Source organism: Poromitra crassiceps (genome assembly GCF_964638095.1).
Source record: "Poromitra crassiceps genome assembly, chromosome: 7".
Classification (NCBI taxonomy): domain Eukaryota; kingdom Metazoa; phylum Chordata; class Actinopteri; order Beryciformes; family Melamphaidae; genus Poromitra; species Poromitra crassiceps.
Genome location: NC_139628.1, coordinates 56,295,001 through 56,318,791, shown reverse-complemented (window position 1 = coordinate 56,318,791; position 23,791 = coordinate 56,295,001). Strand labels below are relative to the sequence as shown.

The window sequence follows — 23,791 nt, the reverse complement described above, 5'->3', positions numbered from 1 at the left end:
GGTCCTCATTCGTGAAGATTATCTTGCTGAACACAACGATCGGCGTTTCATAAACTTGTGTTCACCACAGAACTTATTTCAGGCATCTAACCAAAATCCCCATGCAGAAATGATCATGACTTCCAGACGAGGGAACCAGGAAGCCACTAACTTGTGTCTGTTAGGACTCGTTCCTGCAGTGCTCTAGTGTTAGGACTCGTTCCTGCAGTGCTCTAGTGTTAGGACTGGTTCCTGCAGTGCTCTAGTGAATCATGTCTTCTGGCTGTTAGGACTGGTTCCTGCAGTGCTCTAGTGTTAGGACTGGTTCCTGCAGTGCTCTAGTGAATCATGTCTTCTGGCTGTTAGGACTCGTTCCTGCAGTGCTCTAGTGAATCATGTCTTCTGGCTGTTAGGACTCGTTCCTGCAGTGCTCTAGTGAATCATGTCTTCTGGCTGTTAGGACTCGTTCCTGCAGTGCTCTAGTGAATCATGTCTTCTGGCTGTTAGGACTCGTTCCTGCAGTGCTCTAGTGAATCATGTCTTCTGGCTGTTAGGACTCGTTCCTGCAGTGCTCTAGTGAATCATGTCTGTTAGGACTGGTTCCTGCAGTGCTCTAGTGAATCATGTCTGTTAGGACTGGTTCCTGCAGTGCTCTAGTGAATCATGTCTGTTAGGACTCGTTCCTGCAGTGCTCTAGTGAATCATGTCTGAATTCACCAGTCATGATATTCAAGCAAAGATCAATGTGTGTATTTGATATTGCACACCTCTCTGCATGCCCCTCCTGTCTTGTGCCACTCTACGTTAGCATGCCTCCTCACTGTAACCTGTCTGTCAGCTCAAGCACTCTTCCATCTCTCTCTCTCTCTCTCTCTCTCTCTCTCTCTCTCTCTCTCTCTCTCTCTCTCTCTCTTATCCCTCCTATCCTTCACTCATTTGATCAAAACAAATATGGCTGCATCAAACACTGCATGCTGCACTCATTATGAAGCTAAACCTCTGAAGCTGCTATGGCAACCTTTGTCCCATCATCCCACCTCATCTCATCTTTCTTGTTGGTCTGGACCTGCGGCACAATGGCAGCCACGTTGCTATGGCGTGTTTGCATTTTTCTATGTTAATGTTGTTTTTCGTCTCTATGCATGTGTGTAGTGTACAGGGTAATCCTTTTAATTCCACTTAGGTCTGAGGGGGAACTCACGCAGACGGAGCAAAGCCACACAGTTGGACTTGGACCACCTTTGCACATTCAGATGTTATGCATGAAATGCACTTATTTCACAGACGATAAGGAGTCAAGTCGCTCAGTCAGTTGAGTTTCAAGCGGTTTCCCTCAAATAGGAGTTTGAAATGCAGCAGCAGCAGCATATTGAGTCACACACACACATGTAGACAGAAATGAGGTGCAACGAGTAACACTCGGGTCAATCCATTTGGGCTGTTGTGCAGGGGTGTCCTGTGGCCCTCCTCTCCACGTGGTCCACGGGGTGGTGCGGGGGGCGGTCTTCCAGTTCGGGGACGTGGCGGCATACTCGTGCTTTGGCGGCTACGCCATGGAAGGCGTCGGCAGGAGCAGGTGTCTGGAGAACGCCACCTGGACGCCGCCTCCCACGTGCAGAGGTAGAGAGAACCTGACCTCTGTGCTTTAGAGAAGGGACTGTCCCGGGACCTCCTTCCTTCACCAGACTGTCCTATCTCCTCCTGACACTGTCATGCTCTTCAGTACTTCTCTGCTGCTGCTGCTACACGGCAATAAAAGCTGGACTGCTTCTGCTTCTCCCCTCTGGATGCCATGTTCTCTGGAGGAGGTCCACCTCTCTCTGCCTGCTTTCTGCAAGATGTTTCCTCCCACATCCTCCACCTGCTGCTTTTACACCAGCCACACGTGTATCTGGAAGTAGGATGAATGTGGGCCAGGTTGGGCATGTCATGACTTAACGGTGAAGGTAGTCCAGTTTAGGTAGTCCAGTTAGGCAGTGTAGAAGGACAGCTTCTTGCCTCCTACTGTGTGCTGCCATCTAACTGCAATCCATCGTAGAGGAGATGCCAGTTCCTCTACCGACAGCGGACTCAATAGACCAGAATGCAATGCAGCCATAAGACCTGCTGTGGCCGAGTTCATAGACGGGTCTAGAATGATGTTGATAAACTAGTTCCCTAGCCTAGCGAGCTACAGTCAGTCGCCCAACTTTGATTGAATTGACTCCCTTCTTTGGGAGATCCGAGAAATCACTAACTGAATTGAACAGGGCAGGGTGAGGTGTTGAAGTAAATGACACTTCATCTGGAAAGAACTCCTGGAAGGCATTGAACATCACACATTGATATCTAATAGTGTAAGAGTATCTGAGGGTGAAGTTTTTCTTTCCTGAATTAACCTGAATTAATTAATTGATTAACATTAATGAGCCAATGACAGTGGTTGAGAGCCATCTCCTCAAGCTTCCACCCTGACTGGCAGAGGTTTCTCCTCAAATAAATACATCAATAAAAATGGCCGCATGCGTCATGAAAATCAAATGGTCACTCACATGGTTCACTTATGATGTTGAATCATCTCATCAACAGTGCACGCTCCCCACACACACACACACACACACACACACACGCACACAAACACACACTCACTCACACACACACACACACACACACACACACACACACACACACACACTCACACACAAACACACAGGGATGTCTGTGTCAAGGGAATTTCTGTGGGACAATATGTTGGACGTAGATGTTCCTGTGAAGGAACGTCATCTCCTGTGTGAATGCTGTCTTTATGCTGAGAGCATGATGTCACTGCATGATGTCACTGCATGGAGCTGCTGCAAACTGTCTCTTCTCTCACTGCTCTGGAAATGGATGGAACACTTTGAGACTCTTGCTCGCCCCTCTGGTGTTCATTCATTTGTACCATAGTCAAGTTCGGTGTGTAAAACAAATTGTGGATATCCCTACCAGCAGCACTCTTCTCATCTGAATTTGGTGTGTGTGTGCGTGTGTGTGTGTGTGTGTGTGTGTGTGTGTGTGTGTGTGTGTGTGTGTCCTCTCCCTCAGCGGTGTGTTGGCTGCACTGCCAGAATGGAGGGGTGTGTCAGCGGCCCAACACATGCTCGTGCCCGGAGGGCTGGATGGGCCGACTTTGTGAGGAGCGTAAGTATTTAGACTGTCAAATACCATTTCAAAAACACAACACACAACTACATTTAAAACACAACACGCAACTACATGACATTTAAAAAACACAACACACAACAACTACATGACACCCAGAAGTGAAATGTAGTCAAATTAATGCCAACAAGTTAAGTTAGTGATGAATCCAAACAGCTGCTCAGCAGAATTTAGAGGACAATAGCACAAAGGGGGGAGGGATAATGGTTTGAGTTGGTGGTGTTTGTTTTACTCCATAGAGAGAGAGAGAGAGAGGGGGGAGGGAAGGAGAGAGAGAGAGAGAGGGGGGAGGGAAGGAGAGAGAGACAGAGGGGGGAGGGAAGGAGAGAGAGGGGGGGGAGGGAAGGAGAGAGAGAGGGGGGGAGGGAAGGAGAGAGAGAGGGGGGGAGGGAAGGAGAGAGAGGTGAGGGAAGGAGAGGAAGAGGCAGGCCCGGTTCTACGGGGGTGCAAAAGCATGCATTGCACCCTTATTTTAATTGTCTGCATGCTCAGTTGAAAAGTAAAAAAAAAAAAAAAAAAAAAAAAATTTTTTTTTTTTTTTTTTTTTTTAAATAAATGCTACAGCTGCACACTTACTGTTTAAACTTGAATTATCGTTGTTGTTTTTCTTTGTTCTTTGATGTGATTTTATGGCTTTTTGGCACCTATATGTAACCTTTTAAGGTTGAGATAATTGTATTATCATTATATGGTCCAAATATTTCAGTAAAGCACTTGAAACACTTGAAATATTCTTGCTTGGGTGGTATCATTCTACTTGAAATGATGGTCAAATGCATTATTTTTAGTAAAATAACATGTCAAATTTTTCGGGCGGCCGGCCTTCGGCCGGCCACCCGAGTGGGCCCGGCCTTCGGCCGGGCATCTGCACCCCTTCCTATCTTGGATGCACCCTTAGTCATCTGGTTCTGGAACCGGCCCTGGGAAGAGGGGGAGGGAAGGAGAGAGAGGGGGGGGGGGGAAGGAGAGAGAGAGGGGGAGGGAAGGAGAGAGAGAGGGGGGAGGGAAGGAGAGAGAGAGGTGAGGGAAGGAGAGAGAGAGGGGGGGGAAGGAGAGAGAGAGGGGGGAGGGAAGGAGAGAGAGAGGGGGGGGAAGGAGAGAGAGAGGGGGAGGGAAGGAGAGAGAGAGAGAGAGAGAGAGGGGGGAGAGGGATTGACCGATAACATTCTAATGACAGGAAATGGCTGTGGGCGGGTGGAAGTTGTGACTGAGCCATGCAGCCAAACAGAATGTGAGGTCACATGATCAGGAGTTTTACCAGGCTAAAGCTGCGTTCACACCGACCTATTCAAGTTTTTCGCTGGGGTCGAGTTTACATACAAAGTCAATGCAAACGAGCGATTGAGCGTATATTCGCCCGGGAGAAAAATCGCTGGGCGTCCGAGCGACAGAGACAGAGCGATGGGGAGAAAATACGCTCGTCGCTCAAGATGAAATATCCCAACTCGAGTGAAAATACGCTGGCATCAACGCTGATTGGCTGCCGTGTGAGAGCGAGTCAAGGATTACACTGGCTTGGAACAAACCGCTGGTTTATTGTGTGGCAACAAACCGCATTGACAGGCTGACAGCTGACATGAAGTGAAGTCTGTCCTACCGGTATGGAGCTCGCATTAAGAGCACGCTGATAGGCTTTAGCTTGTAAACAATGACGGGGGCTCGTAGTGGACAAATATCATGAAATTGCGTAACGTTATAGCCCCCAGATGTCCGTCAATTCTTGTGCCTGTTGATGAGCGATTTAAACACAGCGACAGAGCGATTCCAAAGGGTTGAATCAAGCGACAGAGAGAAAAATAAATATCTCGGTGTGAACACAGCTTAAGACTTTGTGTCTCCTACTCAAACTTCAGCAAAGTTCAAGTGCAGTCAGTGCAGATCCGTCAATAACCATAAGCCACTGGATCGGCTTAGATACTTCAGATGGATTATCTCAGGCCATAAAGCACAAAGGTTTGATTATTACACTGAATCAAATGAGAGAGAGAGACAGAGAGAGACAGAGACAGAGAGAGAGACGGAGAGAGAGAGAGACAGAGAGAGGGAGAGGGAGAAAGAGAGACAGAGAGAGAGAGAGACAGAGACAAAGAGAGAGAGAGAGAGAGAGAGAGAGAGAGACAGAGAGAGAGAGAGAGAGAGAGACAGAGACAGAGAGAGAGACGGGGAGAGAGAGAGAGACAGAGAGAGGGAGAGTGAGAAAGAGAGACAGAGAGAGAGAGAGACAGAGACAAAGAGAGAGAGAGACAGAGAGAGAGAGAGACAGAGAGACAGAGACAGAGAGAGAGACAGAGAGAGAGAGAGAGACACAGAGAGACAGAGAGAGAGAGGGAGAGATACAGAGACAGAGAGAGAGAGAGACAGAGAGAGAGAGAGACAGAGAGACAGAGAGAGAGAGAGAGACAGAGACAGAGACAGAGAGAGAGGGAGAGACAGAGACAGAGACAGAGAGAGGTGATGACGTGGGGTGACTTGTCGTTTATGTCTCTCTCTCATTTCTCCTCCCTGATAACAGCGATCTGCATCCTGCCGTGTCTGAACGGAGGCCGCTGTGTGGCACCGTACCACTGCCACTGTCCTACAGGGTGGACGGGTACACGCTGTCACAGTGGTGAGTGTGTGTGTGTGTGTGTGTGTGTGTGTGTACATGCTGTCTGCCTGTCGCATAATCTCGCTTGCTGCAGTGTCGTACTTAACCCATTGATACCTGATGCAGCATTTGCGTGTATATCCCTCATTTGTGTGCGTATCCCTTTAAGACCGCGAACCGCGTTAACGCGGTTCGCGGTCTTAAAGGAATACACACACAAATGCTGCATCAGGTATCAATGGGTCAAGTGTATCCTGTAGATATCTATATGCATACTGGGCTGCTGTGTTTTTTTTCCCATGAGTATATACAGTAGCTCTGTGGGAGTGGCAGTCTCCTTTGAGTTCTATCTAAAAGAAACCGAGCACACTAACTTATCATCACTTACACCCTGAAACGAGCCATACATACAGAAAACTGCCAACTCCCTGTTTCATAAAGATCTTGAGTTGATTGGTCCATGACAGCTCTGTTTCATAAAGATCTTGAGTTGATTGGTCCATGACAGCTGTTTCATAAAGATCCTGAGTTGATTGGTCCATGACAGCTCTATTGTTTCATAAAGATCCTGAGTTGATTGGTCCATGACAGCTCTATTGTTTCATAAAGATCCTGAGTTGATTGGTCCATGACAGCTCTATTGAGGGTTTTGATTGGTCCATGACAGCTCTATTGAGGGTTTTACAATCATTGATGGCACAAAGGAGGAGACAGTGAGTGAATACAAAGACACTTTAGCCATCTGTCTGTCAGCGCACTAATGCATCACTCTGTTGCTGTAGCAATGTCTGTCTAGACTCTAGGTCAGGGATGGGCAACTGGAGGCCCGCGGGCCACATGCGGCCCCCCGGGCCCGCTCACTGTGGCCCCTGGGTCAAAAAAATAAATAATACAAGGCGGATGTTTTTGGTTAGGTTAGGTTAGACCACCCAAATCTGTGTTTTTATTTTTACTGTACATCCCAGAACATGGCGCTAATAGCGTTAGCATTGTCCATCCACATACTGTTTAACATTAGCATTTGAGCTAACAACACTATTGTAGCAAACTATATCCGGGATGCACATTGCACATGCAGCATTACTAATCTGATTAATATATGACATATTTGGGTGATGTACACCATCAAATCGCTGTAGCAGCGGCCTGTTTTAAATCTATAGAGCAAAGTTTCTGGTGTCATCTGAATGGAAGAACTACTACATTTGAATATGAAAAAACAAATTTCAGAAAATCCTCGACACACATGAGTGAGGGGGTACTTTGGAATGGCAGAACAGCTCAATGGGTACATAAGACCGAAAAGGTTGGGAACCACTGTTGTATGGGCAAAGAATAAGGTGAATAGCCTCGTGTGTGTGAGTGAATTTATGACATCACTGATGATGTCATTAGTGGGACAGACAGAGCCCGAGCTCCCATTTATATACTGATGATCATCAGTGATGTCATAAATCAGGGATTGTGATGTCATCAGTGATGTCACTCGAGCAATTGTGATGTCATCAGTGATGTCACTCAAGCAATGTCAACAGTGATGTCACTCAAGCAATTGTGATGTCATCAGTGATGTCATTCCAGCAATTGTGATGTCATCAGTGATGTCATTCCAGCAATTGTGATGTCATAAATCGTACCTGGCTGAAGCTATATAAGTGGTGGAGGATGCAAGAAAAGCCATAAGAAGAAGAAGCCGCTGCTCGCGTATGATATTTTCCTCCCACAAGATCATTTTGACCCTCAGGTACGATAATTCAACATTTCCTACCTGGCAACACTGCCTTCTGTTTGAGACACAGCTACAAGTCAGTGTGGTACAGTGACACATCTGAAGGAATGGCTGTTCGAGCAGAGCACAGGCAGCTCTATGATGCCGTCTGGGCAGGAGACCTGGACACACTGAGGAGCCTGCTGCAGGAAGACCACTTCAGAAGGCTGATCAATGAGCGTTATCTTTATGGGGGGTGGAGGACCCCTCTGGGGCTCGCAGCCTGGAGGGGTCATGCTGCCTGTGTGGACTACCTGATCACACAGGGAGCACAGGTAGACCTAGCTGGTGGGTATAACCAGACACCTCTCTACAGGACTGTGTACAACGGTCACCTGGACTGTGTCCGGATCCTCCTGGAAGCCGGGGCCGACCCTAACAGAAGCATATACGGCTCATACACCCCTCTCTACCGCAGTGCTGAACGCAACCACCTGGACTGCTTCCACCTGCTGCTCCAGGCTGCTGGCGTTCTGACCCGTGACGTGGCTTCTTGCCTGCTGCAGGTGGTGCTGAATAACAGGTGCAACAAGGCCGTCGTCCAGCTGCTACTGGACCACGGTGCTGACCCGGCCCTGGTGACCACAGAGCAGGCACAGCTGGAGGAGAGGGCGGATCCTGAGGCTCTCAGGGTCTTTCTGGAGGCCAAGAGATGTCCTCTCAGTCTGGCCCACGTGTGTCGGATCCAGATCCGCCAAGTGCTGGGCACACATCGCCTGAACCAAGTGCACTCCCTACCACTAACACAAGTGATGAAGGACTTTGTGCTCCACAAAAACTGACTTGAAGCTTGAAGGGAGTCAGTTTATTTCATTTAATTTCCTAGATTTAGTTCTTCAGTGACTGTTTCAAACAAATCCAGGAGCAGAGATTATATACCATCAGCATACACCACCTGTAGCCAATCCTACTACTTGGAGAGCGTTAATTGGAGTGTGTCTGTGTGTGCTCAGTTCATCGTCTCCAGAGTCCTCAGCCCAGAAATTCTGTTTGTCTTAAATGACGTGAGGTTCAGTTAGCTTTGCACAGAAACAGCCGGGAGAAATACTTTTTACTTTTATACTTGATTACATTTCAGAGCCTGTAATGTTTTACTTTTACTTGATTAAACAAGTTGAATCAGTACTTCTACTTTTACCAGAGTCTTTATTTACACAAGTAACTATACTTCTACTTAACCCATTGATACCTGATGCAGCATTTGTGTGTGTATCCCTTTAAGACCGCGGTCATACGCGGTTTGCGGTCTTAAAGGGATACACACACAAATGAGGGATATACATGCAAATGCTGCATCAGGTATCAATGGGTTAAGTAAATAATGTGTGTACTTCTTTCATTGACATGCTCAATACTGATGGGCAGTGGCAGCTCCCCGTCAGTGAAAAATATAAATGTTGGTATAATAAACTTTGATTACCAGTCCTTTTCTTTTTTTTTTTTGAACAATTATTTATTGAGTTTGATTTCATGTTGGTGACAAGAAACAGAATCAAATACATACAAATACAGAAACAGATAAATTACAGTACAGCAAAAAGGAACACAGACAGCAACTAACAATAGAGCACAATTCGACATAACAGCAGCAGACAAAACAAAACAACAAAGAAAATAATAAAAAAAAATAAAAAAAATAAACAAGGTATGCCAAACTTGTTTAGAATATGTAAGCATATAGTTAATTTAGAGTACTGAAGTAAGTAATAGCACGGGTCCAATTGTCAATTGTATTGCTGCGAGCATTATTAACCTTAGAAGTAGATAGCTCGAGTTGTAATATCTCAATAAAGAAGGTAAGCCAAATCCTCCTTAATGGAAGATTTTCTTCAAACCAGCTCTTAATTATAGTTTTTTTCGCAGCTGTTGAGGCTGCCAATAGTATTCTTTTGTCCTGGTAAGTTAGAACTAAATTAGGATTATAAGCAAACAAAAACAGGGCTGGGCACAAAGGTAGAGAGTTTGAAAAAAAGTTCCCCAACAGTTCAGCCACAAATGTCCATAGTTTCCCAACCGGTTCACAAAACCAAAACATATGAGAAATATTACCTACAGCAGAGACACAGCATTTATCACATAGATCACTACTAATGATGTTTAACTTATATCTGCGATCAGGTGTAAAGTAAATTCTGTGAGCAAATTTATAATGAATTGCTTGGTGGGCAAGATTTTTTGACGATGAGAATATGTTGTTCCATATTTCATGCCAATCCCAGTCAGCATCAAGGCCACAACCACGGAAATCCTCTTCCCATTTGTTCATTAAAGGGAGGCAACTGAGATTATGGGAGGATAATTTTTTATAAATTTGGGAGACTATATTATGTAATCTTGTACGGAGGAGCAGGTGGGCCAGTGGGTGAGAACAGAGTTGAGAGTCCCAAGGGACTCCATATGTTTTTAAAGCAGTGCGGAATTTGATATAAAGAAACCAAGAAGATCCAGGGAAGGAATACCTGTCCTTCAGATCTTGGAAAGAGCAGAGGCCATTCCGATCATAAATATCACTCAGATTAAATATACCCAAATCAGACCAAGGATGAAAAACAAAAGGCCCAGTCCCGGTCAATAGAAAATGATTATTCCAAAGAGGAGACAGATCATGTAAGTTACATGTAATTGAAAGAAATTTATTTATTTGATACCATATATGAACACTGTTGTGAATGATTGACCCTGACTGGGACAAAATAGTTCTAAGTTTTTTATTACTAAAAAGTAAATCCTGGATTCTAATTGGGAATGCAATTGCATTCTCTAAAGACCTCCAGGGTACGACAGAACTGGGGTTAAGCCAAATCTTCAGTGCTCTTAATTGAAATGCCCAAAAATAAAACTTAAAGTTAGGGAAGGCAAGACCTCCAGCGTTTTTGGGACGTTGTAAAGTAGACATGCTAATTCTAGGTGGTTTGCCGTTCCATATAAATTTCCTGCAGGCTGAATAAAGTTCCTGGAAGAAATTTGGCGGTGGGGGTAGTGGTATCATTGAAAATAGGAAGTTTACACGTGGCAGAATATTCATTTTAATGATATTGATCCTTCCATAGAGACTACCCTGGAGGGAAGCCCATTTTAATAAGTCATTCCTAATTGAAGTTAAAGACACATCGTAATTTTCTTTTACAACATGGGAAAGGCTAGGTCGGATTTGAATACCAAGATAGGTGAAGCCTTTAGCATCAAAGGAAAGTGGAAAAGGTACATTTTCTAGTCTGGCTGTAGAGTTAAGTGGCATAATAGCAGTCTTGGTCCAATTAATTTTATAGCCAGAAAGAATACCAAATTCATTGATTACTTTTAATAGATGGGGGAGTGAATTTGAGATGTCAGAAAGATACAGTAAAATATCGTCAGCGTATAGCGAAATTTGATGTGATGTGTCTTTAATGATGATGGGAGAAATTAAATGGTTCTGTCTGATTAATTGAGCAAGAGGTTCAAGAAAAAGGGCAAAAAGACTGGGAGACAAAGGGCACCCTTGTCTGGTGGACCTAAACAATGTGAAGTCAGACGCACCCGGGTGACCTGTTTGAACACGTGCAGTGGGACCATGGTAGAGTGTACGGACCATTCTGACAAAGTTAGTTCCAAAACCAAACTTTTTCAAAACTTCCCAGAGAAAGTCCCACTCCACGCGATCAAAGGCCTTCTCAGCATCCAATGAAAGCACAGCACAGGAATGAGATTGAGTTGCAGCAGAATCAATAATATGTAAGAGACGTCTGATGTTATCTGCTGCAAAACGGCTTTTGATGAAGCCAGATTGGTCATGATGGACAAGAGAAGAAATATATTTGTCCAGCCTTCGAGCCAGTACTTTTGCAAAAAGCTTAAAGTCACAATTCAAAAGAGAAAGTGGTCTATAGCTGGAACATTCCAGAGGATCCTTCCCTTTCTTTAAAAGCAGTGAAATGAGTGCAGCTTTTTGGTCTCGATGAAACGAACCGGTTTCTAATGCATAATTTAAAGAGTCTAAGAGGACTGGACCAACCAAGTCCCAGAGCACTGACAGCAGCTCCGGGGGGATGCCATCTAGACCAGGCGATTTTGACTTAGGCATTGAGTCTTCAACAAGTGAAAGAGGAGAGTCCAGATCTACAGCTTGCTGAGCAGAGAGAGAAGGAAGAGTTAAGCCACTGAGGAAGGATGTTATAGCAGATAAATCAGAGGAGGACTCTGATGTATACAATTTAGAATAGAAGGCAGTAAATGTATCATTTATTTGTGAAGGTGAAGTACAAAGTTCACCATTGTGATTGCGAATGGCGTCAATAGATGCCAGCTGCTCAGACTGCTTTAATCTCAATGCCAAAAGTCTAGATGGCCTTTCTGCATTTTCATAATGAACTTGGCGGGACTTACGATGCAAAAATTCAGCCCTAGAGTGTAATAACGTTTTATAATCAATTTTCAGTCTTGAAATTTCAGATTGCCTATCATTACAGAAATGTATTTTCTGCAAGGAGTCCAGGCGAAGAATTTCATTGTCAAGATAAACATATCTGCGTTTACGCTCCTTATTCATATAAGAGGAGTAGGAGGTGCAGATGCCTCTTATTGCAGCTTTAGTGACCTCCCAGAGAATCTGTGGATCAATCCCAGGTTGGGCATTCATTTGTAAAAAATCTGTAATATCTTTTATAAGTTGGTTCAAAAAGACCTTATCTTGTAACAAGGTTACATTGAAGCGCCATCGCTTGTTGCCAAGTGAGGTTGGAACATGATCTAATGAAATTAAGACTGGGGAATGGTCTGAAAGAAGTATAGGTAGAATTCGGGATTGACAGACAGATTTGAGAACACTAGGGGAAGCAAGAATGTAGTCGATACGAGAATAACTCTGATGGCGGGCTGAAAAAAATGTGAAATCTTTGACTAGGGGGTTCAACACACGCCAAACATCAATGATATTTAAATCTTCTAAAAATGATTTGATATATTGCGAAGATAAGTGCCGTTGTAATGGGTTAGTATTGCTAGTGTCAAATATAGGATCAACAACCAAATTCAGATCACATCCCAGAACCAATATACAATCCACAAATTCAAGGAGTTTAGCCTTCACAACATCAAAAAATGAGGGTGTGAAAACATTTGGAGCGTATACAGCAGACAGACACATCTTTGAACCATTGATGATAACAGTTGCATAACAAAATCTTCCTTGTCCATCTGCCCCACTGAACCCAAGTTTAGCATTCAATTTCCTCTTTATCAGTATTAACACACCTTTAGATTTGTTTTGGGCACATGAAAAAGAAATAACCTTGTAAAATTTGTTTTGGAATCGGTTGATATCAGCAGTCTTAAGATGGGTTTCCTGAAGAAATGCTAAATCCACATTCTTAAGTCTGAAATATTCAAGAATTTTCCTTCTCTTTAGAGGAGAATTGAGCCCTCGGACATTGAAGGTTATCACATTAAGACTGACCATATATTGCAATGCTAATAGTATTTAATGACAATTGGACACAGTTGGCATTAAAGAAGACACATAACAAAAGTTGGCATTTTACAAATAAAACATTAACAATAGACAAATCAAAAAACAGAACACAGAAAAAGACATGAAATAGAATCACCATGACAAAAAATTGATCAGAAAGAAGTGAAATTAAAATAGCCAGCATGCCAGGGGAGGCAAGTAACCCCTGAGAGAGAACTGGCAAATAATCCTTGTAGGGCTGGCAGCCTAGAGCTTCCACCCTCAGTGCTTCTAATTGATTGGAGGAGCATATAATTCTAGTCATAATAAGTCTAGTCATAATTCTAGGCTGGAAGGAGTCTGTAGAAACAAAATCCATTACATAATTGCATTAATTTTAAATTTCAGAACCCTTCCCCCGATTGTAATCTATTACATAATTGCATTTAAAGGCCAAAAAAAGAGAAAAAAGAAAGAGAGCAAGAGAGAGAGAGAGAAAACAGCACTGATCTTAATGCCCACCCCCCCCCCCCCCGTCCATCATGGAATAGTCCATTTGTTCGTTCTTCACACACTGCCGAGCAGGGAAACCGTTCAAAAGATAAAAAAACAAAAACAGAGGGGTCCCCGCTCATCTTGAATCTTAATACAGGGAGGAAAATAAACCCGCACAACGTAGGTTATGGTCGCATATCAAACAACCAAGAGGGAGAGAGGGGAGATGTGAATTAAAGTCATACCGGAGTGTTTTAGCACCCCCCTCTCCTTCAGTCATTGGTATCGTCCATTGGTGCGTCACTCGTTATTGCAGGAAGTAGAGACATCAGAAAGAAGTTTAAACAGAAAAATCCACTCCAAATACGAGTTATATTAGAAAAATATAATCCACACTCCTTAATAGTCCTCAATGCGTGGTCAACCGTAGGCTGTAATAGTTATGACGAAGGGAGAGGAGAAAAAAAAAAGTCTTACCTCCACTCTGATCGAGTTTGGAATAAACTTAGACGTTACAGCTGTTTAGCGAAGGAATCCGCCGCTTTCGGATCCTCAAAGAAAACGATCGCGTCTTGATGGAGAACACGGAGCCGGTGGGGGTAAGCAAACCCTCGGAACATACTTTTCTCTATGAAGAATTTGATCACCTGGTCAAACTCCCTGCGTTTGCGGCGGACCTCAGCAGACAAGTCCTGACGAACGGTGAGTTTGGCTTGACCCTCGAAGATGGATGCTTTCTTTGCAGCTTGTAGTACCATTTCTTTTTCTCGGAACCGTAAGAATCTGATTAGTACTGGTCTCGGAGGTTTCCCGGGTTCTGGAGCGGGTCGTAGGGAGCGATGAACACGTTCCAAATCAAGTGGTTGATCTATTGAGAGTTTGAGCCAGACGGGCAATTTCTGTTGTATGAATTCAAATAGCATTTGGTTGCCTTCTGACTTTTCTGGGAGTCCCAGCAGGACTACGTTCTTTCTTCTCCCTCTGTTTTCTAGATCATCAGTCTTAGCTTCCAACGTTTTTATTAAGTTTGTAGCTCGGTGTAAATCCCGTTGGGTGACTTGTAAAGTATCTTCCAGTGTTGAGATTCGTTGTTCTGTTTCGTCAATCCGCCGCTCCTGTTTCTCAAGCACTTGGTTTGTTGTAGCCAGAGCTTCTTTCATTGAAGCTACCTGCGCAGTCATGTTTCCCAAACTATTGTCAATGCCGTCTAAGCGGCCCAGTATCTCAGAACGTTGAGCTTTAAGTTCAGACATTATTTCAACAAGAGAAGGATTCATATCAATCTCGCCAGGATGTGTTTGGTCCTCTGGGCCTGCTTTGTTTCTTCCACCTTTCCTTGAAGCCATGCTGGCTTTCCCCTTTTTTCCCTCTTTCTTTCCTTTTACACCAGAAACCCTTCTTAAACTTTAACTCACAGCTTGAGTCGAAGTGATTCCATAGAGTGGAGGTAGAAAATCAAAATTGATCACTGAGGTGAATCAGAGCTCACAGCTCATGCCTGACTCCCTGATTTGATTACCAGTCCTTTTCATCAAATTAGCAGCTATAATTGGGAGTGATGGTGTCACAGTAGGCTACTGGTGGAAGTGCACGGTCACAATCTGGCCCTCTGGTAGCGAGGCATTTTTAGTGTGGCGCTCTCTATCATCCCTGCTGTAGGTAGTGACAGGTACCTACTGTAGGTAGTGACAGGTACTTGCTACCTGCTGTAGGTAGTGACAGGTACCTACTACCTGCTGTAGGTAGTGACAGGTACCTACTGTAGGTAGTGACAGGTACTTGCTACCTGCTGTAGGTAGTGACAGGTACCTACTACCTGCTGTAGGTAGTGACAGGTACCTACTACCTACACTACTACCTGCTGTAGGTAGTGACAGGTACCTACTACCTGCTGTAGGTAGTGACAGGTACCTGCTGTAGGTAGTGACAGGTACCTGCTGTAGGTAGTGACAGGTACCTGCTGTAGGTAGTGACAGGTACCTACTACCTGCTGTAGGTAGTGACAGGTACCTACTACCTGCTGTAGGTAGTGACAGGTACCTGCTGTAGGTAGTGACAGGTACCTGCTGTAGGTAGTGACAGGTACCTGCTGTAGGTAGTGACAGGTACCTACTACCTGCTGTAGGTAGTGACAGGTACCTGCTGTAGGTAGTGACAGGTACCTGCTGTAGGTAGTGACAGGTACCTACTACCTGCTGTAGGTAGTGACAGGTACCTACTACCTGCTGTAGGTAGTGACAGGTACCTGCTGTAGGTAGTGACAGGTACCTGCTGTAGGTAGTGACAGGTACCTGCTGTAGGTAGTGACAGGTACCTACTACCTGCTGTAGGTAGTGACAGGTACCTACTACCTGCTGTAGGTAGTGACAGGTACCTACTACCTGCTGTAGGTAGTGACAGGTACCTACTGTAGGTAGTGACAGGTACCTGCTGTAGGTAGTGACAGGTACCTGCTGTAGGTAGTGACAGGTACCTACTGTAGGTAGTGACAGGTACCTGCTGTAGGTAGTGACAGGTACCTGCTGTAGGTAGTGACAGGTACCTACTACCTGCTGTAGGTAGTGACAGGTACCTACTGTAGGTAGTGACAGGTACCTACTACCTGCTGTAGGTAGTGACAGTTACCTACTACCTGCTGTAGGTAGTGACAGGTACCTGCTACCTGCTGTAGGTAGTGACAGGTACCTGCTGTAGGTAGTGACAGGTACCTAGTCTACCTGCTGTAGGTAGTGACAGGTACCTGCTGTAGGTAGTGACAGGTACCTACTACCTGCTGTAGGTAGTGACAGACAGGTACCTGCTGTAGGTAGTGACAGGTACCTGCTACCTGCTGTAGGTAGTGACAGGTACCTGCTACCTGCTGTAGGTAGTGACAGGTACCTACTGTAGGTAGTGACAGACAGGTACCTGCTGTAGGTAGTGACAGGTACCTGCTGTAGGTAGTGACAGACAGGTACCTGCTGTAGGTAGTAGGGCTGTCACTTTTTCCCCCAAATAAAATTCGAACGAACTTTAATTGCCCGATATTCGTTCGAATATATTCGAAGTTTTTTGGTTAATCAAAAAAAAAAAAAAAAAATTCAGTCTAGCAGCCTGTTGCACCAGCTGAACGTAAGTTCTGTCTTAAGTTAGGGTGTAAAGTCCACACTAACTGCTACGTTCAAACTAGTTAGTTTGACACTAAAGTTGTGTCTTTGTTTGGTTGCACCACGGAGACGTAAGGTACATCTTAACTAGTAGACCCTAAAGTCCATACTAACCAAAATAGTGTCGCAGACAATGACGTGTACAGTATCTGTGACCAATCAGTGAAAAACACGGTGGAAACGGTGTTTATTTACGGTTGTTTAAGTGGAGTGAAAACAGGACATGTTGCCCACCGCAAATTAGTGCTTTCATATTTCATCAACACTAATCAAATGAGAACGTTATTGAGTAACGTTTGTTTAGGTTCATATTACTGTTAACGTTTATCTGTGAGCTCTTCATCAGTATTGTAGGCTATACCACCATCCTGCCTCACTAAATTGTTGCGGTTATTTTAATTTGTATGCAGTGCTGCAGCTTGTGGGAAACAAAAGCGTGAGTCATAAATATCAAAGGGTGTAATTTATCACGGAGAGCGCGTTGCGGACGCAAAACAACGATGCGCCACGGTGCCAAGTTGCAATCCGTGCCGACTGCTATTTTACGGAGGACTTTACACCTAGTAAGACGTAGGTGTACATTTTAAGTTCTAACTTATGCCTACGTTGTAACTATTTCACTTGGTGCAACCCAAATATTTTTAGTAGTGCGTAAACTCGGACTTAGTGAGACTTTACGTTCAAACTAGCTTACGTTTCAACTTACGCACAGCTGGTGCAACCCACTGCAGGCCACCGGGCATCAGCCCGACGTGTTAGCTTGGACGCTCACAGTCACAACACTGCCTCACAAACTTGGCTGCATCCAACTCGAGACAACTTTTCAGACCCTGGAGACAATCTTTCTCGGAAGAGACTAACGCGACAAATCTGGAGACTTTTTCTGACATGGGATTAACATTACCAGCAAGCAGCAGTTGGTTAATTAAAAAAAAAAAAAAATAATAATAATAAAAAATAAAATAAAAATTCGAACATTCAAATTACATTTCGAAAACGAACCCCTCCCCCCACATTCGAAGTTGCATTCGAATTTCGAATGAAAAGTGACAGCCCTAGTAGGTAGTGACAGGTACCTGCTGTAGGTAGTGACAGGTACCTGCTGTAGGTAGTGACAGGTACCTGCTGTAGGTAGTGACAGGTACCTGCTGTAGGTAGTGACAGACAGGTACCTGCTGTAGGTAGTGACAGACAGGTATCTGCTGTAGCTAGTGACAGACAGGTATCTGCTGTAGGTAGTGACAGACAGGTATCTGCTGTAGGTAGTGACAGACAGGTACCTGCTGTAGGTAGTGACAGGTACCTGCTGTAGGTAGTGACAGGTACCTTAAAGGGATACACACACAAATGCTGCATCAGGTATCAATGGGTTAAGTGTATCCTGTATATATCTATATGCATACTGGGCTGCTGTGTTTTTTTCCCATGACTATATACAGTAGCTCTGTGGGAGTGGCAGTCTCCTTTGAGTTCTATCTAAAAGAAACCGAGCACACTAACTTATCACCACTTACACCCTGAAACGAGCCATACACACACAAAACGGTCAACTCCCTGTTTCATAAAGATCTTGAGTTGATTGGTCCATGACAGCTCTATTGAGGGTTTTGATTGGTCCATGACAGCTCTATGTTGATTGGTCCATGACAGCTCTATTGAGGGTTTTACAATCATTGATGGCACAAAGGAGGAGACAGCGAGTGAATACAAAGACACTTTAGCCATCTGTCTGTCAGCGCACTAATGCATCACTCTGTTGCTGTAGCAATGTCTGTCTAGACTCTAGGTCAGGCATGGGCAACTGGAGGCCCGCGGGCCACATGCGGCCCCCCGGGCCCGCTCACTGTGGCCCCTGGGTCAAAAAAATAAATAATACAAGGCGGATGTTTTTGGTTAGGTTAGGTTAGACCACCCAAATCTGTGTTTTTATTTTTACTGTACATCCCAGAACATGGCGCTAATAGCGTTAGCATTGTCCATCCACATACTGTTTAACATTAACATTTGAGCTAACAACACTATTGTAGCAAACTATATCCGGGATGCACATTGCACATGCAGCATTACTAATCTGATTAATATATGACTATTTGGGTGATGTACACCATCAAATCGCTGTAGCAGCGGCCTGTTTTAAATCTATAGAGCAAAGTTTCTGGTGTCATCTGAATGGAAGAACTACTCAATTTGAATATGAAAAAACAAATTTCAGAAAGTCATCGACACACATGAGTGAGGGGGTACTTTGGAATGGCAGAACAGCTCGGTTGGGAACCACACTGTTGTATGGGCAAAGAATAAGGTGAATAGCCTCGTGTGTGTGAGTGAATTTATGACATCACTGATGATGTCATTAGTGGGACAGACAGAGCCCGAGCTCCCATTTATATACTGATGATCATCAGTGATGTCATAAATCAGGGATTGTGATGTCATCAGTGATGTCACTCGAGCAATTGTGATGTCATCAGTGATGTCACTCAAGCAATGTCAACAGTGATGTCACTCAAGCAATTGTGATGTCATCAGTGATGTCATTCCAGCAATTGTGATGTCATAAATCGTACCTGGCTGAAGCTATATAAGTGGTGGAGGATGCAAGAAAAGCCATAAGAAGAAGAAGCCGCTGCTCGCGTACAATATTTTCCTCCCACAAGATCATTTTGACCCTCAGGTACGATAATTCAACATTTCCTACCTGGCAACACTGATACTGCCTTCTGTTTGAGACACAGCATACAAGTCAGTGTGGTACAGTGACACATCTGAAGGAATGGCTGTTCAAGCAGGATATGGTGACATGCAGCTTCATGATGCCGTCAGTGCAGGAGACCTGGACACACTGAGGAGGCTGCTGCAGAGAGACCGCTTCAGAAGGCTGATCAATGAGCAGTATCTTTATTGGTGGAGGTGGACCCCTCTGGTGCTCGCAGCCCTTATGGGTCATGCTGCCTGTGTGGACTACCTGATCACACAGGGAGCACAGGTAGACCTAGCTGGTGGGTATAACCAGACACCTCTCTGCTGTGCCCTGTACAACGGTCACCTGGACTGTGTCCGGATCCTCCTGGAAGCCGGGGCCGACCCTAACAGAAGCGGACACGGCTCAATCACCCTGGCCCCCATCAGTGCTGAACGCCCTGACACCCTGACGACCCCTCTCTACTTCAGTGCTGTACACAACCGCCTGGACTGCTTCCACCTGCTGCTCCAGGCTGCTGGCGTTCTGACCCGTGACGTGGCTTCTCACCTGCTGCAGGTGGTGCTGCTTAAAAGGTGCAACATGGCCTCCGTCCAGCTGCTACTGGACCACGGCGCTGACCCGGCCCTGGTGACCACAGAGCAAGCACAGCTGGAGGAGAGGGCAGATCCTGAGGCTCTCAGGGTCTTTCTGGAGGCCAAGAGATGTCCTCCCAGTCTGGCCCACGTGTGTCGGATCCAGATCCGCCAAGTGCTGGGCACACATCGCCTGAACCAAGTGCACTCCCTACCACTAACACAAGTGATGAAGGACTTTGTGCTCCACAAAAACTGACTTGAAGCTTGAAGGGAGTCAGTTTATTTCATTTCATTTCCTAGATTTAGTTCTTCAGTGACTGTTTCAAACAAATCCAGGAGCAGAGATTATATACCATCAGCATAAATACACCACCTATAGCCAATCCTACTACTTGGAGAGCGTTAATTGGAGTGTGTCTGTGTGTGCTCAGTTCATCGTCTCCAGAGTCCTCAGCCCAGAAATTCTGTTTGTCTTAAATGACGTGAGGTTCAGTTAGCTTTGCACAGAAACAGCCGGGAGAAATACTTTTTACTTTTATACTTGATTACATTTCAGAGCCTGTAATGTTTTACTTTTACTTGATTAAACAAGTTGAATCAGTACTTCTAATTTTACCAGAGTCTTTATTTACACAAGTAAATGTACTTCTACTTAACCCATTGATACCTGATGCAGCATTTGTGTGTGTATCCCTTTAAGACCGCGGTCATACGCGGTTCGCGGTCTTAAAGGGATACACACACAAATGAGGGATATACATGCAAATGCTGCATCAGGTATCAATGGGTTAAGTAAAGAATGTGTGTACTTCTCCCATTGACATGCTGAATACTGATGGGCAGTGGCAGCTCCCCGTCAGTGAAAAATATAAATGTTGGTATAATAAACTTTGATTAACAGTCAGTCCTTTTCATCAAATTAGCAGCTATAATGATGTGAGTGATGGTGTCACAGTAGGCTACTGGTGGAAGTGCACGGTCTCAATCTGGCCCTCTGGTAGCGAGGCATTTTTAGTGTGGCGCTCTCTATCATCCCTGCTGTAGGTAGTGACAGGTACCTGCTACCTGCTGTAGGTAGTGACAGGTACCTACTGTAGGTAGTGACAGGTACTTGCTACCTGCTGTAGGTAGTGACAGGTACCTACTACCTGCTGTAGGTAGTGACAGTTACCTACTACCTGCTGTAGGTAGTGACAGGCACCTGCTGTAGGTAGTGACAGGTACCTGCTGTAGGTAGTGACAGGTACCTACTACCTGCTGTAGGTAGTGACAGGTACCTGCTACCTGCTGTAGGTAGTGACAGGTACCTGCTGTAGGTAGTGACAGGTACCTACTACCTGCTGTAGGTAGTGACAGGTACCTGCTGTAGGTAGTGACAGGTACCTACTACCTGCTGTAGGTAGTGACAGGTACCTGCTGTAGGTAGTGACAGGTACCTACTACCTGCTGTAGGTAGTGACAGGTACCTGCTGTAGGTAGTGACAGGTACCTACTACCTGCTGTAGGTAGTGACAGGTACCTGCTGTAGGTAGTGACAGGTACCTGCTACCTGCTGTAGGTAGTGACAGGTACCTACTGTAGGTAGTGAAAGACAGGTACCTGCTGTAGGTAGTGACAGGTACCTGCTGTAGGTAGTGACAGACAGGTACCTGCTGTAGGTAGTGACAGGTACCTGCTGTAGGTAGTGACAGGTACCTGCTGTAGGTAGTGACAGGTACCTGCTGTAGGTAGTGACAGGTACCTGCTGTAGGTAGTGACAGACAGGTACCTGCTGTAGGTAGTGACAGACAGGTATCTGCTGTAGCTAGTGACAGACAGGTATCTGCTGTAGGTAGTGACAGACAGGTATCTGCTGTAGGTAGTGACAGACAGGTACCTGCTGTAGGTAGTGACAGGTACCTGCTGTAGGTAGTGACAGGTACCTTAAAGGGATACACACACAAATGCTGCATCAGGTATCAATGGGTCAAGTGTATCCTGTATATATCTATATGCATACTGGGCTGCTGTGTTTTTTTTCCCATGACTATATACAGTAGCTCTGTGTGAGTGGCAGTCTCCTTTGAGTTCTATCTAAAAGAAACCGAGCACACTAACTTATCACCACTTACACCCTGAAACGAGCCATACACACACAAAACGGTCAACTCCCTGTTTCATAAAGATCTTGAGTTGATTGGTCCATGACAGCTCTATTGAGGGTTTTGATTGGTCCATGACAGCTCTATTGAGGGTTTTGATTGGTCCATGACAGCTCTATTGAGGGTTTTACAATCATTGATGGCACAAAGGAGGAGACAGCGAGTGAATACAAAGACACTTTAGCCATCTGTCTGTCAGCGCACTAATGCATCACTCTGTTGCTGTAGCAATGTCTGTCTAGACTCTAGGTCAGGCATGGGCAACTGGAGGCCCGCGGGCCACATGCGGCCCCCCGGGCCCGCTCACTGTGGCCCCTGGGTCAAAAAAATAAATAATACAAGGCGGATGTTTTTGGTTAGGTTAGGTTAGACCACCCAAATCTGTGTTTTTATTTTTACTGTACATCCCAGAACATGGCGCTAATAGCGTTAGCATTGTCCATCCACATACTGTTTAACATTAACATTTGAGCTAACAACACTATTGTAGCAAACTATATCCGGGATGCACATTACACATGCAGCATTACTAATCTGATTAATATATGACATATTTGGGTGATGTACACCATCAAATCGCTGTAGCAGCGGCCTGTTTTAAATCTATAGAGCAAAGTTTCTGGTGTCATCTGAATGGAAGAACTACTCAATTTGAATATGAAAAAACAAATTTCAGAAAGTCATCGACACACATGAGTGAGGGGGTACTTTGGAATGGCAGAACAGCTCGGTTGGGAACCACACTGTTGTATGGGCAAAGAATAAGGTGAATAGCCTCGTGTGTGTGAGTGAATTTATGACATCACTGATGATGTCATTAGTGGGACAGACAGAGCCCGAGCTCCCATTTATATACTGATGATCATCAGTGATGTCATAAATCAGGGATTGTGATGTCATCAGTGATGTCACTCGAGCAATTGTGATGTCATCAGTGATGTCACTCAAGCAATGTCAACAGTGATGTCACTCAAGCAATTGTGATGTCATCAGTGATGTCATTCCAGCAATTGTGATGTCATAAATCGTACCTGGCTGAAGCTATATAAGTGGTGGAGGATGCAAGAAAAGCCATAAGAAGAAGAAGCCGCTGCTCGCGTACAATATTTTCCTCCCACAAGATCATTTTGACCCTCAGGTACGATAATTCAACATTTCCTACCTGGCAACACTGATACTGCCTTCTGTTTGAGACACAGCTACAAGTCAGTGTGGTACAGTGACACATCTGAAGGAATGGCTGTTCAAGCAGGATATGGTGACATGCAGCTTCATGATGCCGTCAGTGCAGGAGACCTGGACACACTGAGGAGGCTGCTGCAGAGAGACCGCTTCAGAAGGCTGATCAATGAGCAGTATCTTTATTGGTGGAGGTGGACCCCTCTGGTGCTCGCAGCCCTTATGGGTCATGCTGCCTGTGTGGACTACCTGATCACACAGGGAGCACAGGTAGACCTAGCTGGTGGGTATAACCAGACACCTCTCTGCTGTGCCCTGTACAACGGTCACCTGGACTGTGTCCGGATCCTCCTGGAAGCCGGGGCCGACCCTAACAGAAGCGGACACGGCTCAATCACCCTGGCCCCCATCAGTGCTGAACGCCCTGACACCCTGACGACCCCTCTCTACTTCAGTGCTGTACACAACCGCCTGGACTGCTTCCACCTGCTGCTCCAGGCTGCTGGCGTTCTGACCCGTGACGTGGCTTCTCACCTGCTGCAGGTGGTGCTGCTTAAAAGGTGCAACATGGCCTCCGTCCAGCTGCTACTGGACCACGGCGCTGACCCG

General features: G+C 45.2%; 1 protein-coding gene across 1 annotated transcript in view; it reads left to right on the top strand.

Annotated features, from left to right (window-relative positions):
- Window positions 1-23,791, top strand: part of svep1 (sushi, von Willebrand factor type A, EGF and pentraxin domain containing 1) — a gene marked incomplete at its 5' end in the record, with an annotated part of 271,175 nt that overhangs the window by 243,875 nt on the left and 3,509 nt on the right. Inside the window, 3 exons of the mRNA XM_083640220.1 lie at window positions 1,429-1,599; window positions 3,043-3,138; window positions 5,672-5,767. Coding sequence (XP_083496346.1) covers window positions 1,429-1,599; window positions 3,043-3,138; window positions 5,672-5,767 — 363 coding nt within the window. The remainder of the gene's footprint in view (window positions 1-1,428; window positions 1,600-3,042; window positions 3,139-5,671; window positions 5,768-23,791) is intronic.